The 13,060-nt window shown below is 32.9% G+C and overlaps 1 protein-coding gene across 1 annotated transcript; it reads left to right on the top strand.

The window, feature by feature from the left end:
• The first annotated feature begins 6,566 nt into the window (after window positions 1-6,566).
• LOC120001064 lies at window positions 6,567-8,531 on the top strand. Its single transcript, XM_038849300.1, has 2 exons — window positions 6,567-7,035; window positions 8,105-8,531. The coding sequence occupies exons 1-2, from the start codon at window positions 6,731-6,733 to the stop codon at window positions 8,127-8,129; spliced, it is 330 nt and encodes a 109-aa protein (XP_038705228.1). The 5' UTR covers window positions 6,567-6,730; the 3' UTR covers window positions 8,130-8,531.
• The last annotated feature ends 4,529 nt before the right edge of the window (window positions 8,532-13,060 follow it).

Here is a 13,060-nt window from a genome sequence, read left to right as displayed (position 1 = left end):
TAGCTAAAGGACAATTCATCAAAACCTCCATAATTGATCTTGTCAAAAATTCAAAATCTAGGGTTTTGATTCCATAGGGATCAAGGGTTCTATAGGGACAAGGGCCAAATCCCCCATCAAAACCCCCATAAGAATGTCCAAATCCACCATGTCCATCATTGAAAGAACGAGACCTAGAATACCATATGCAGGTGAAGGAGATGGGTTTGATGATTTCTGTAGAGGAAGGGGGAAGTGGGGGTGCATATTGTGTTTTTTTGAAAAAACTGAAAAGGGGTGTACAATATAATGTTATGTTTTTAACCGGGGTTCATTAAGATTGTGGTGTACTTAGTAAAATTTAGAGTGTATATAATGCTCATCAATATTTTATCTAATAGAGTAATAGGTTATGGCTTTCTAATATTTTATAGTGGCAATTATCACCAAGAACTCAATTGGAAAGATATGTTCCAATAAGGAAAATTAGAAAAAATATTAATATGGACACAGCTCATTAAATTACCTATATGCTCATTTTTATTTAATAAAATTACATATTCATAATGCACACTTTTTCTGATTTCTTCTCCAACATTTCCTCCACACATCACATCATCAATTTTGAATTTTTTTTATTTTTCTTAAACGAAATTTTAAAATGATTTCTCTCTCGATATACGTGATGGATTGTGAAAAACAAATTATATATTTTTAATCTACATGGAAAATTCTTTCAAACAATATCTATTGTCAATATATTATGAGATGAAAATATCTCGCGTATAAATTTAAAATTTCAATATGTACTAACCATTAAAAAAGCATAATAAATAATATAGAAAAACTAAATTTTGTGTAAATAATTTTGTTGCAAATTGTATTTCAAAAAAGATAATTAAGAGGCATTTTATGGTTATTAAATTGGGAGTTTCAAAATAAATTTGAGATGTTATTTTCACCTTTAAATTGGGAGTTACAAAATAGATTAAAGAGAGGTTACAACCATTAAGTTGAGATTCTATGGGTAACATTCAACTTATTTCTTTATGGTCATTTAATCTCTCAATGGTTACATTTGTTTTAAAAGTAATATTGATTTTCTTATTAAATGGATTTAAAGACAAATTTGAAACTTAAAAAAAAAAACCATCTCCTTATTACAAGAATGATATATGCATATGAGACATTCGTGTATGGTAGAGAGAAAGCTTTGTAATATTCTCTTAAGCTCTCTTATTTTCTCTACATACTTTTCTCTAAAACATTCTTATTCACATCTTTCCTTAGTTTGGTCTCAAACAAAGATAATTGTTAAGCTGATTTATGTTGCCTTGCAAAAGTAAGAAGAGCTCGTTGAATCCTGGGGAATAGCAAGTTATGTCGAAATTATTCTTGAGGACAGTGTTTGCACCCCTCGAGTTAATCAACTATTGTTAATTGTTTTTCTAACAAATTTCACTATATATTAATCATAAAAAATCACAACCGATAATACAGAAAAATTTAGTACATATAAATTTAGGGTGGATAAATTTCAATAAATATACAAATCATAACAAAACCACAAACCGAGCATGCACATAAATTACTTCAGATAAATGTAGTGCAAATAATTTTCAATTTATACAATTATACTAATTATATCAAAACAAAAAAAAAAAGATGATTGAGATAAAAGATAAATTTAGTGAAGTATTTTCTTAAAGACATCGTTTCAAATAGCGTCACTAGTGTTATTTATTTTTAAAAAAGTCAACTTGTTTCAAATAGCATCATTAACTTCTATTTTCTTTTGTTTTTTTTTTGTATGGAAATAGTGTCATTAACTATTTATATATGTTAATGACATTGTTTCAAATGGATTTAGAGTCAAGGAATTCTCAAAAAAAAAATTATACTGTGAGATTTTATTCCAATGGTTGTAGTTTTGTCATGTCGCCATATAGAAAGGTTACTTTGCACATGTTTCTCTCTTCAAGATTCGAAAGGCCAATTCGATGAATGGAATGGTGATCATGAAACAGATTGGTCGACAACAAAAACTTGGCTGGCTCAAAGGGATGCGGTGGCTCCGGCGTAGGAGGGAGGAGAGTATGAGATGGAGAGTGGTGGCGAAGACGACATATTTGGCAGTATCGGATAAGAGAAGTGACCAAAATTGTGATGCTCTAAATTGTGGCGTTATTTTCTCCGTTATAAGTCAATCCCTAAAATTAAGGTATTATGAGGAAATCAAATTAAACTAATATATTATTATTAAGAAGACTGTTAAATAGATGATAAATCCATAGCCGTAAAATACACACATTTATATATCCAACATATGGTGATGATGAGAACAAAATATGATTCCTAATATCAACGAAAGGTGTCTCGGTTGGTAATCGACTAAGTTAGGTATCGGTGTGCTTAATGTTCGACTCTAATGAGAAGCATATTTTCCAACGATATTTCAATATATATATATAGAGGAATTCTCTTATAAGTACACAAAGTAATGACATAAAATAAGTACAGTTTTTTACCATTGATTTAACTGAAATGACTAGTGGGGCCCATTGTTTTGGGTCCCACATGTTTTAAATCAATGGTGAAAACATGTGTACTTATTTTATGTCCTTACTTTGTGTATTTATAGGAGAATTCATATATATATATATATATATAGATAAGTAGCCAACAAATTTTGAAAACTATTGCATATGACAAGACTAAAAAAGATGGCAAGAAAACTTGTCCCATAAAAACGTATTCAAGAGAACTTGTCCAAAGGAATTTGTCTATAGCAATAAGTGAAAGAACAATTTTTAACATCTATAATCTATTGGTTCATATATTACAGAATCATAATCTGACAAAGGCCTTTTGCCTACAATAATATATTCAAAGTTAATTTATTCCACCCTTACTAGTGGAAACCATTCACATACTTGTTGTGTACGACTCCATGAAAATAATATTTCTATATACACATGCAACGAATTATTATACTTTTTGTTGACCATCTACATACACAAGCTCATAAAGCATGCAATATATATATATATATTGTAATCTTATAATTATCCCTTTGGGGACATCCCATAAAAAATATCGGAATCTTATAGCAATATATACCATTTATTATGTGCAGTCAATTCTTTTGTTACAGAGCAAATATAGGAAGATTTCAAATCTAATTGAAAGAATATTATAAAAAGAAAAGAAGAAATCCAATCGTATATATTGACAAGACACAATCACCATCTTGTTCCAGTGTTTGAGAAATTTGTTTAAGATCCTCCTTAACAAAAATATTACACGATAATAGAGAAAATTGAAATAGAAAAGTGTAACAATCTCAACACAAGAATATACATGAAACTAGCAGTATGCCATTAGGATATCCATACCCTTTTAGAGGACATCACATGCGTCTTCTTTCCGAAAATGCACATTCGCTATTACATTTTTGACCAAACATAACCTAATTGCACTAGCCGCCTTTAAATCAAGTTCCTCCCATCAAACTTCTCGATTTCAATTTTAATGCCAGACATATCTGCTCCAAGGAACCTTGCTTTGATACCAATTGTTGAGAAATTTTTCCAAGATCCTCCTTAATAGAAATATCACACGACAATAGAGAAAATTGAAATAGAAAAGTGTCAGGTAAAAAACTTCAAAACTGGAGAAAAACCACAGGTATTGTCATAAGACAACCAAGAGAAAATTTCACTATGTAGGAAATGTGCCGACTACAAACTGACAATTTTCTCTCGCCAAGAAACCTAGGCAAACTCGAGAGATTTACCACGAAGTTATTCCCCTTTACTCTCTCTCAATACTCACCACACAGTCCTTTTGTTTCTCTATCAAAAGCACTGATGAACCATTAGTATTTATAGTAGAAGAAAAACTTATAATTTAATTCTACCTAAGAATCCCTTTCCAAGATGTTTCCGGTTACAAATACGATAACAATCATGTTCCTAACTAGAAACCAACTTGAAAAACGAGTTTGGTCAAAATAAAAAATCATCTTAGCACAAAAAAATTCATCCAGAATCGAAGTTTTCCGTCAACTGTTCGGACTGCTCGTCGATTTGTCGCAGTGTGCACCACTATTTCTATTTATGTGTATATTTTGTTCAATTTTGCATTGGCACATAGAAAGAACTATAATTATACCATACTAATGGACATATGACACGTGCACTTAGGCAGGCGATGCATCCCAAGAATATGAGAGTAGAAATTCTTGAATGGATCGGATCATCAAATCGATAACTTACCTTCAACAAGAAGCTATTACAGGGAGTACGCATCGATTCCTCCAACACTCTGCTTTTTTTTATGTTTAATATATAGTACTATGTATAATATATATATATATATATTGTGTTTTCCTTAGATTCAGAGGGCGTGGATGAGACAAAATGTGCCTTATTCTCTGTGAATTAGGTCTTGTAATCATATTCCCCCAATCAAAAGCAAGACCACCACCTTCTGTCTGATCTGTATCTAGAGCCTGCCTAATTATAGATCATGTCATCAATGTACAGCTCATACATACATACACACACACACATGATTATGCTCCTATACGTGCGTTTTTCAGCCTTTGCTGTGGGCCTAAACCATTGGGCCTCACAACAAACACAAACAGTCAGCTCTTGACTTACCATGTGTTTGGATTGAGAGATATGGGAAGGGAAGGGAAGGGAGAGAAGGAAAGAGAAAGGAAGCTAGAATATTTTATCCTCTCTCTTGTTTTTGAATAGATAAAAAAAAAAGAGTGAAAATTGGTTTAATTTACTAATTTATCTTTATTTTTTTGTTAAAGTATTATGCACAAGGGGTAAAATAAGTTTTAATTTATAAATAATTTAATTAGTCATTCATTCCCTCTAAATGACCCCATTTTGGATATAAAGTATTTTGGAAAGAATTTAATGAAACCTTCCCTCTCATAATCATTCTCTTCAAATCTCTCAACTTAATTTTTTTCTTAACTATTCAAATAAGAGAATTGGAAGAAAACTCTATTAGACAGGCATGCACGGGTGCAGAGCTGCAATTGTGAAGTAATTGTATAGGGATGTCGACACATAATGATGGAATATGGTCAATGTAAGGTCTTAAGTTTTTAATATTTTACATTTTAAATTAAGCATTGCGATTGACGTCGTATTATTAATTAGGTATAAATAACTACGTTGTTCGTGTTTTATACCTTATGTATATATAGTATAGGACAGGATTAATCGGAAAAAAAAATTAAGAATCTCTTTGTATATAGGAAAAAAAAAAGTTTTTGAAGATTTAATTTGTACATAAAGAATCAGAATAAGCTTATGCGAGAAGCAATTATAGTGGTTATGTTTTTCTTCAGAAAACAAGAAGGTGATTCTAGCATGTCTCACATGTGTGTTTTTTTTTTTTTGTCTTTAGTTTGGCAGCTCGGTGAACATGTGGCCTATGTACGAATGCAATCTACAAGTCACATGTTCAATTCCTAAAAACAATATCTCCACAAATTATGTGAGGATAAAGTTTGTGTACATTATGCATATCTCCGATCCGGCCCATTACGAGAACCTTGTACACGAGAGTTATTTATCTTATTTTGACACCTCTGATATGTAAGAAATTAAAATATGTTTTCGTTAATTTCTTTTTTTATGTGGACAATGGTTAATAATTTCATGTACAACCAGGTAAGATGACCAAATTGATTGGGATGTATTCTTTTAATTGGGGACCAAAGTTCAACTCCTCGCATTGACACTCCACAACTTGTGAATATATTTGGGGGGGGGGGGGGGGTTGATTCGAGTATTTTTGAGTTAGATCTTCGTATTGGGGAAGCTGAGTTTGAGAGTGATGCTTTATTAGTTGTTAATGTTGTCTCTAAACCTGAATTGGTTTCATTTTGGGAGATTGAGGATTTAATTGATGAGATTAGAGGCAAGCTAAATGGGGTTCGGAGATGGTCTATTTCAAAAGTTAGTAGGCGTCAGAATGTTTGGGCGGATAGTCTCGCCAAATGGGCAACGATCGGGGGTTTATCCGGTCATATCATTGTTTTGGTCTTCTTCCCTCTAGCGTTTAGCCTGTATAAAAAAAAAAGTACTTTCGAGTTGGGGTTTACATGAGGTAAAAAGCACACATAGAACTCCAATTTCTCAGTTTCTTTTTGATATAAGTCACGAGATTATAGATTTTAATCTAATTATTTTTTGAATTTATTTTAATTTAATTTTTTATAAAGGTTTCTTTTTATAGATGTTGAGGTTATGGTAATCTAATTAGTGTTTTGGATAATAATATTTTTATTTTATTTTTAAAGAAATAAAATTTTCTTGGTTAGGGTGACAGGAATGATGCCCAAGAACAACTTTTTTTTATACAAATTAAAGCCTTCTTATGAGAAGCTTTTGGGGATGGTGGTAGCGTTAAGGTATATATATGTGTGCATGAAAATACGTACACAAACCAAAGCAAAGAAAAAAAAAAACCAAAGAGAGAGAGAAGGAGTAGTAGTATTGGTATAAAGGGCAACAACAAGAATCGCTCTCCTACCTATAAAGAATAAAAAAAAAAAACGTCTCAAACTCCCTAAAACCCATCAAGTGAAAAAGGGAATACTTGCCCACTCTTCCTCCTCATCCATTCTTATCTTTCCTTCTCTATCTCTTTAGAGCTAGCACATAACATGTATCTATATATTACTAGCTAGCTAGGGATAAGGGAGAGACATAGAGACATGGGTAGTTGCAGTTCTTGGAGTTGTAATTATTGGGTTTGGAAGGTAGTATTAGTAGGAGTTTGCTGGCTTCTCTTGGTTGGGTTAATGGTGCAAAGTAGTAGTGTAAGAGGAAGCACAATTAGTACTAGTAGTAGTAGAAGAAGAGCAGTATTAATGGGTCGAACAAGTCCGAGGCATGATGAAGAGGTGGTGAGAGGGAATAAAGGGAAGCAGAAGGAGCTTGTTTTTAATCCAGAATTGGATCTCAATTACATGGTGAGGAAAAGAAGAGTTCCCAATGGACCTGATCCCATTCATAACAGGTATGTAACAAAAATATATATATATATATATATATATATATATATATATATATATATATATATATATATTATCAAACTGTAACATGCATGGAATTCATGTATAAACAACTACAAGTATGATACAAGAAGCTTAATTTGTTTGGGAGGTAAAGATTTCAATCACTAATAAAGTTTAGTTATAAATATGTTTGGATTGATTTTGCATACTTCAATCATTTTCACTTTTTTTTCTTCTTATTTTTGCACTATATCCATCTCAAAATTAAATTGAGAAACACAATAATTTTGCAAACATATCATGTTTTCTAGTTTTGTAAATTAATTTAAGGCTTCCTTCATAACTAAGGTATGTGAAATCACTCCATAACCTAAAGCATGAAAGTTTTGTTTAAAATATATTGATACACTAAATGACATATATATATATATATATATATATATATATATATATATGTATGTATGGTTCCTAGATCTTCATACTTTATATAGTAGGCAATAACAATGTATATAAAGATGCTCTCAAACTCCTAACTAATTAACCTTGCCAGGAAAAGAAACATAAAGCGATCTGTCTCTTGTAACTTTATTTGTTCTCTGCTAACCCTCATGAACTTGTTTTATTAATGATTCAAAGCTAACCCAACATTTCATTTGATATTGTTCTCCACATTTACGAGACCTTTAATTTAACCTTTTGATGCTGGGATTCTACTTTAGCTTTCTTGTCTAGCTTTATTAATTAATAATATTATATGCAATATACACACACACACACAATTTTACAGGTTAATTTACTAATAGTTTAATTATAATATTAATCCAATTAAGGAAGTTCTTTCTTTTACATGGATATGAGAGTTCCGTAATTCGCATAAAATTTTAGAGTTACAATTTAAATCTAATGGTTTTGGAGGTGTGGCACATCACATCATATCACATTTTTATTTTTCAATTTTTAAAATTTGTTTGACTTTTTTCTTCACCATTAGATGTGAATTGTACACTCTAAGAAATTGAGGAGCCCCAAATTCCTTTTTACATATATATATTTTTGTATTTTATTTTTTAGGAAACTACCACCGGGACAAGCGTAGCAATATATCGGAGAGGTTAATGAGGAAGCCAACTAGTGCAATGGAGGACACATGGTCTGGCATCTGCATGTCTAAAGCATGATTAATTAACCTCCTGATTCAATGAAAATATATATTTGAGAATCTCACGATGCAAGTCTCTTTTTACTTGCACAAATGGGGGAGAAGAAGCTTGACATGCACAAAAAAAATGGCCTTAAAAGATTCTGGAGAAAAAGGTAGCTAGCTAGACTGACTTTCCAAAAACTCAAATCTACTGTGTACTGGTGTTTCAGTGTACAAGACTACTTTTTTTTTTGTTGTACATTAATGTATTTTTATTACGTGTTCAATGTATGTTTGTGAGAGAGAGCTGCTGATTTGGATTCAATCTTTGTCTTTCAAGCATAAATTTAATTATACCTTGACAAGAAAATTAATTAAGTAGATTGAGCATGGACCAATTAATTAGTATCCAGGAAATCAACTAATTATATGTATTAGTCTGTCTTGTTCAAGATTTTCAATTGGGTTACTTGGTCAAGTTTATTTAATGTAGATAATATACTTGAATTTGGGTTGAGATAAGTTTGAAATGTATATGTGAGCCCACACAAATGCGTGCATGCATTAACGGGATTTGATTAGCACAAAAATGATAAAGATTTCAGTAGTTGATATCTCAGCTGTTGGGTTGAACGCATAAGATTCAAGTGTATTCGTGGATTCCACATGTCTCACATAATATATAATAAATTCTTGTGTGTACAACTCAACAGGCGAGATAATTGAGATACCAATTGCTGTTAGGATCCCTACCAAAACTGTGACTAAAAAGTCGATCTTTGTAGTCTTGTTCAAGCTTCTCAAAGTGTTTATAACTACTGTGTATATATGTGTGTGTGTTTTTCGAAAGGGTAGCACTATTAAAACCCCCTATTTTAAATCTCCTATCCTAGACTCTCTTTTTGTCATGTCAATGTCATATTAAAGTCATTTCATTCTAATATATATATATTACATACATATCCTGCAGCATGTGAAATGTTGACCCATTCATCATTTATATCTGCACGAGTTTGGAGCTATAGAGACACTTCACCATTTGAAGTTTTGTCCACTTGCTTCAGCAGAGTTGATGATGAATGTGAATATATTCTGTGAGAATATATTATATATCTATGTCTAGGACAGAGAATATATTCTGTGAGTATATTCTCTGTCTAGGACAGAGAGAATCTTGTAATATATTTTATGTAATATATTCTCATGAGCATGCCTATATATAATGATTTTTGTTCATGTGGTTTTTTATTGTGGGTAGTTAAAGTGTAGTCGAGATCTATTGTGGATATGGATTACTTGAGTGATATTTTCGACTACCACTTGTCAAGCTGTTCAAGTGAACAGATAAATACATATACTGATATAATATTCTAAAGTAAATATTTTTTATTTAGTGTTTTTTTGCAAATACTCAGTGTAAATTATATTGTTCGTAGGGTGATTTTATCTTAGTCGAAATAAAGCAAGAAGACGAACATGCGGACGAGATGGTAGATAATATCAAAGTTAACGATATATGTAAATTTGAAACGGATATGGTATAATGTTTTAATCAATCAAATTATGAGCTCTTTTGTTATGTTAAATGAATATTCGTAAATTTCTAATAAGAACTAACACATTATTAGGTGTTCAAATCACGGCAATCGATGATCGTGTGGGTTCAACAAACCAGACACAAATTGGGATATATCATCATCATTTATAGATCAGATATTGGTGGGTTCGGTAAAAGACACAGATTACAATTCAAATGTGATCGCAGTGGCAATTACCAGAGCAAGAAACCCTCAACGAAGCAGACTGACACCAAAAAAATAGAATGTCCGTTCAAATTGAGATGGAGGAAAATGAAGCTAGACGATGATTAGGTGTTGAAGGTGGTGTGTACGGAGCATAATCATGATCCTGCATTATATATGGAGGGACATCCATACCCCGGTCGGCTTTCTGAATCTGAAATTCAAATTATGGTTGACATGTCTGCGCAAAATGCCAAGTCACGGGACATATTGGTGGAGTTGAAAAACCGAGATCCTAACAACGTGAGCACCATCAGAACCATTTATAATGCACGCAAGAAGCACAAGACCTCGGAGAGATCGGGTCAATCACAAATGCAAGTTATGTTCTCATACCGCATGTGGACTACGGTGATCGAGTCTGAAAATGAAAGCGTGTACATGAGTAATATGGCACGCCTTCAAGTAGTCTTACAGAAGTTCCCGACAGTAATGAAATATCTGAAAGATGTATGACTGACACCATATAAAGAGATTTGTATCTGCCTAGACCTACATATATCTGCATTTCGGGAACCACACGACTAATAGGGTCGAGAGTCAGCATACTAAGCTGAAAAAATATTTGTGCTCGTCACAGTCAGACTTAGAGAGATGTAGGTCGTGGATTCATCAGGTTATCTTGTCTCAGGACACAACTATCAAAGCTAGCATTAAGAGAAGTCGAACCATCATCCAACACCGATTCAATATACTGCACCTTCGGGATTTATGTGGTTTTGTTTCAATCGAGGCGTTGAATTTGATGTTGATTGAGTTTGAGCGGTCAAAAGATGTTGGACAGATTGCTTACAAATGCGGATGTCACCTTCGTAGGAGCTATGGACTACCGTGTGCTCACGAACAAGTCATGTACTTGAGTGAAGGTCATACTGTACCGCTTGATGCCATTGATAAATTTTGGAGAAAGCTTGATCTAATGCAATGTCAGTCGCTTGAAGAAGATGACATCGACTGTAACGTTGATGTACAAATGTTCACAGAACAGTTCAAGCAGCAACCAAGACATGTAAAAGTCAGTTGGCTAAGGAAATTGAGGAAAATATTCAGACCTTCAACAACTTCTCTTCGTGAACCAGCTGTGAAGATCAACACTAGAGGGCGTCCGTCCACAAAGAAAAAGGTAGCCACCACCACCCGTAACAATCCAACTGCATATGTTGTTGATGGGAGTGATTTTGTTCAGCCTCGAGAGCCTCACAGACACAGTTCCTCATCCAGACGCCCCAAATCGAAGATTTTTTGGTACGATTTTTTCCAATCTTATGAACCAGAGAGTCACAGTTGCTCCTCAATTTACAATACTCAGTCTCTCTCTACACAAGGAAGTTCGATGCTAAGAAAGGAAAACTACTCTTTACGATCCTATATTGATCAGTTTCCAACTATACTGCATCCTTACATTAGGGATGTACAAGATGTAAAAGCTTATGGAAATTACGGCTTTTAATCGATAGTTGTGTGTCTTGGTCATGGGGAAGATGAATGGCCCAATGTCCGGTATAACCTGATGGCAGAGTTGGACGTATTTTGGGAACAATATGTTGAAATACTTGGCGGTGAAGAGAGGGCATATGGTGTTAAACACTCATTGAACTTTTTTCGAGATGATGTTGCAGCACCATTTGAGCACTAGATGACAATGCCAGACATGAGTCTATTGATTGCTTCTGCATACAATGTGATATTGCGTGTTCTTCATCATGCAAAGAGTTGGACATATCTACCACTACGTACAGCTCCTCCTCCACCCTATCAGCGCATTACCATCGCTATAGGGCACGTAAATGGTAATCACTACGTCAAAGTTGGTTTTACAAGGGATTATCCAATGCCTCCCATCACTCCTGAATGGGTTCACTGTAGGCATACTTACGCAGCTGCATGGGCTACTCCGTATGCGGAACGATTCGATGCGTACATGCACTCATATGGATTCATCAAATCTTCCGAAACTTTTATTCATGTGCTTGAATAAATTATTGTCTGTCTTGAAAAATTATCAAATTAATATCAAAAAATATAATTTATCTTTTATTTACAGAAAAATTAAAAAGGAAAATAATAAATTAATAAAAACCAAAAATATTAATCAAAATCAAAACATTTAAATTAATAAAAAAAATGGGTGAAAAAAATACAATTAAGAATGTGATCTTTTTCTTTAATATATATATATATATATATATATATACATGTTTAGTATATGTATATATATATATATGTATATATATATTTATATATATGTGAGAGGGAGACATGACATTGATATGAAATAAAATGACAGTCTAGGGTGGGGAGGAGTTCAAAATAGGAGGGTTTAAATATCCAAATCCTTTTCGAAAAAGGTCGTATGAATTAGTTCCCCTATTAATTAAAGCCGTCAAGTCGTCCTTTGCATATTGTGTTGGTCCATTCAAACTTGCTATAAACAGCATGAGATTCTTATACCAAATTAAAGTGGAAAAATAATAATAATCAAGGGTGCCAAAAAACATATGTGTGTGTTCTGTTCAAAGCGAGATTTTAAAGGCAAATGAGTCGTTGGTTGAATGACAATCACATTACATGTAAGGGATTACCCATCATTAGGTCGTGGGTTCGAATCCTACCCCATCCCCAAATTCCTGTTTTAATAAAAAGTGAAATTTTAAAGGAGTACCTACTGGAGCTTTTTAAGATTTTTTTTTTCTTTTTCTTGGTAAAAGGCAAAAAGAAAAAAAAATAAGACTATTTTTGATAGAGCTTATTTAATATTAAAATAGACTATTTTTCCTAGTGTTGCCTTTGAAGGAGACCTCTAAGCCACATCTTTGTTTGATTTTTGAGCCACATATTTGTTTGATCACGAGCATTTCTATCACTTTTGAAAGCCCACGTCGTTACTTTGATATTCCCCATTTCCTCTTAGACTCTTTGTAAAAAAGCAAACAAAAATATTCCAGGGGATGAGCCTTAATCACACAAGCACACTCTTCTCTCTCCAGAAATCTTTTTTTTTTTTTTTAGTTTTTTAGAGCTTCGCAATAAATCAGATCTTTAGAAGAAAAATAAATTTATTTATATTGAAAACTAGGTCAACCC

Source organism: Tripterygium wilfordii, chromosome 6 (assembly GCF_013401445.1).
Source record: "Tripterygium wilfordii isolate XIE 37 chromosome 6, ASM1340144v1, whole genome shotgun sequence".
Lineage (NCBI taxonomy): Eukaryota > Viridiplantae > Streptophyta > Magnoliopsida > Celastrales > Celastraceae > Tripterygium > Tripterygium wilfordii.
Note: the sequence above shows the minus strand (reverse complement) of the source record. Positions and strands in the feature narration are given on the sequence as shown.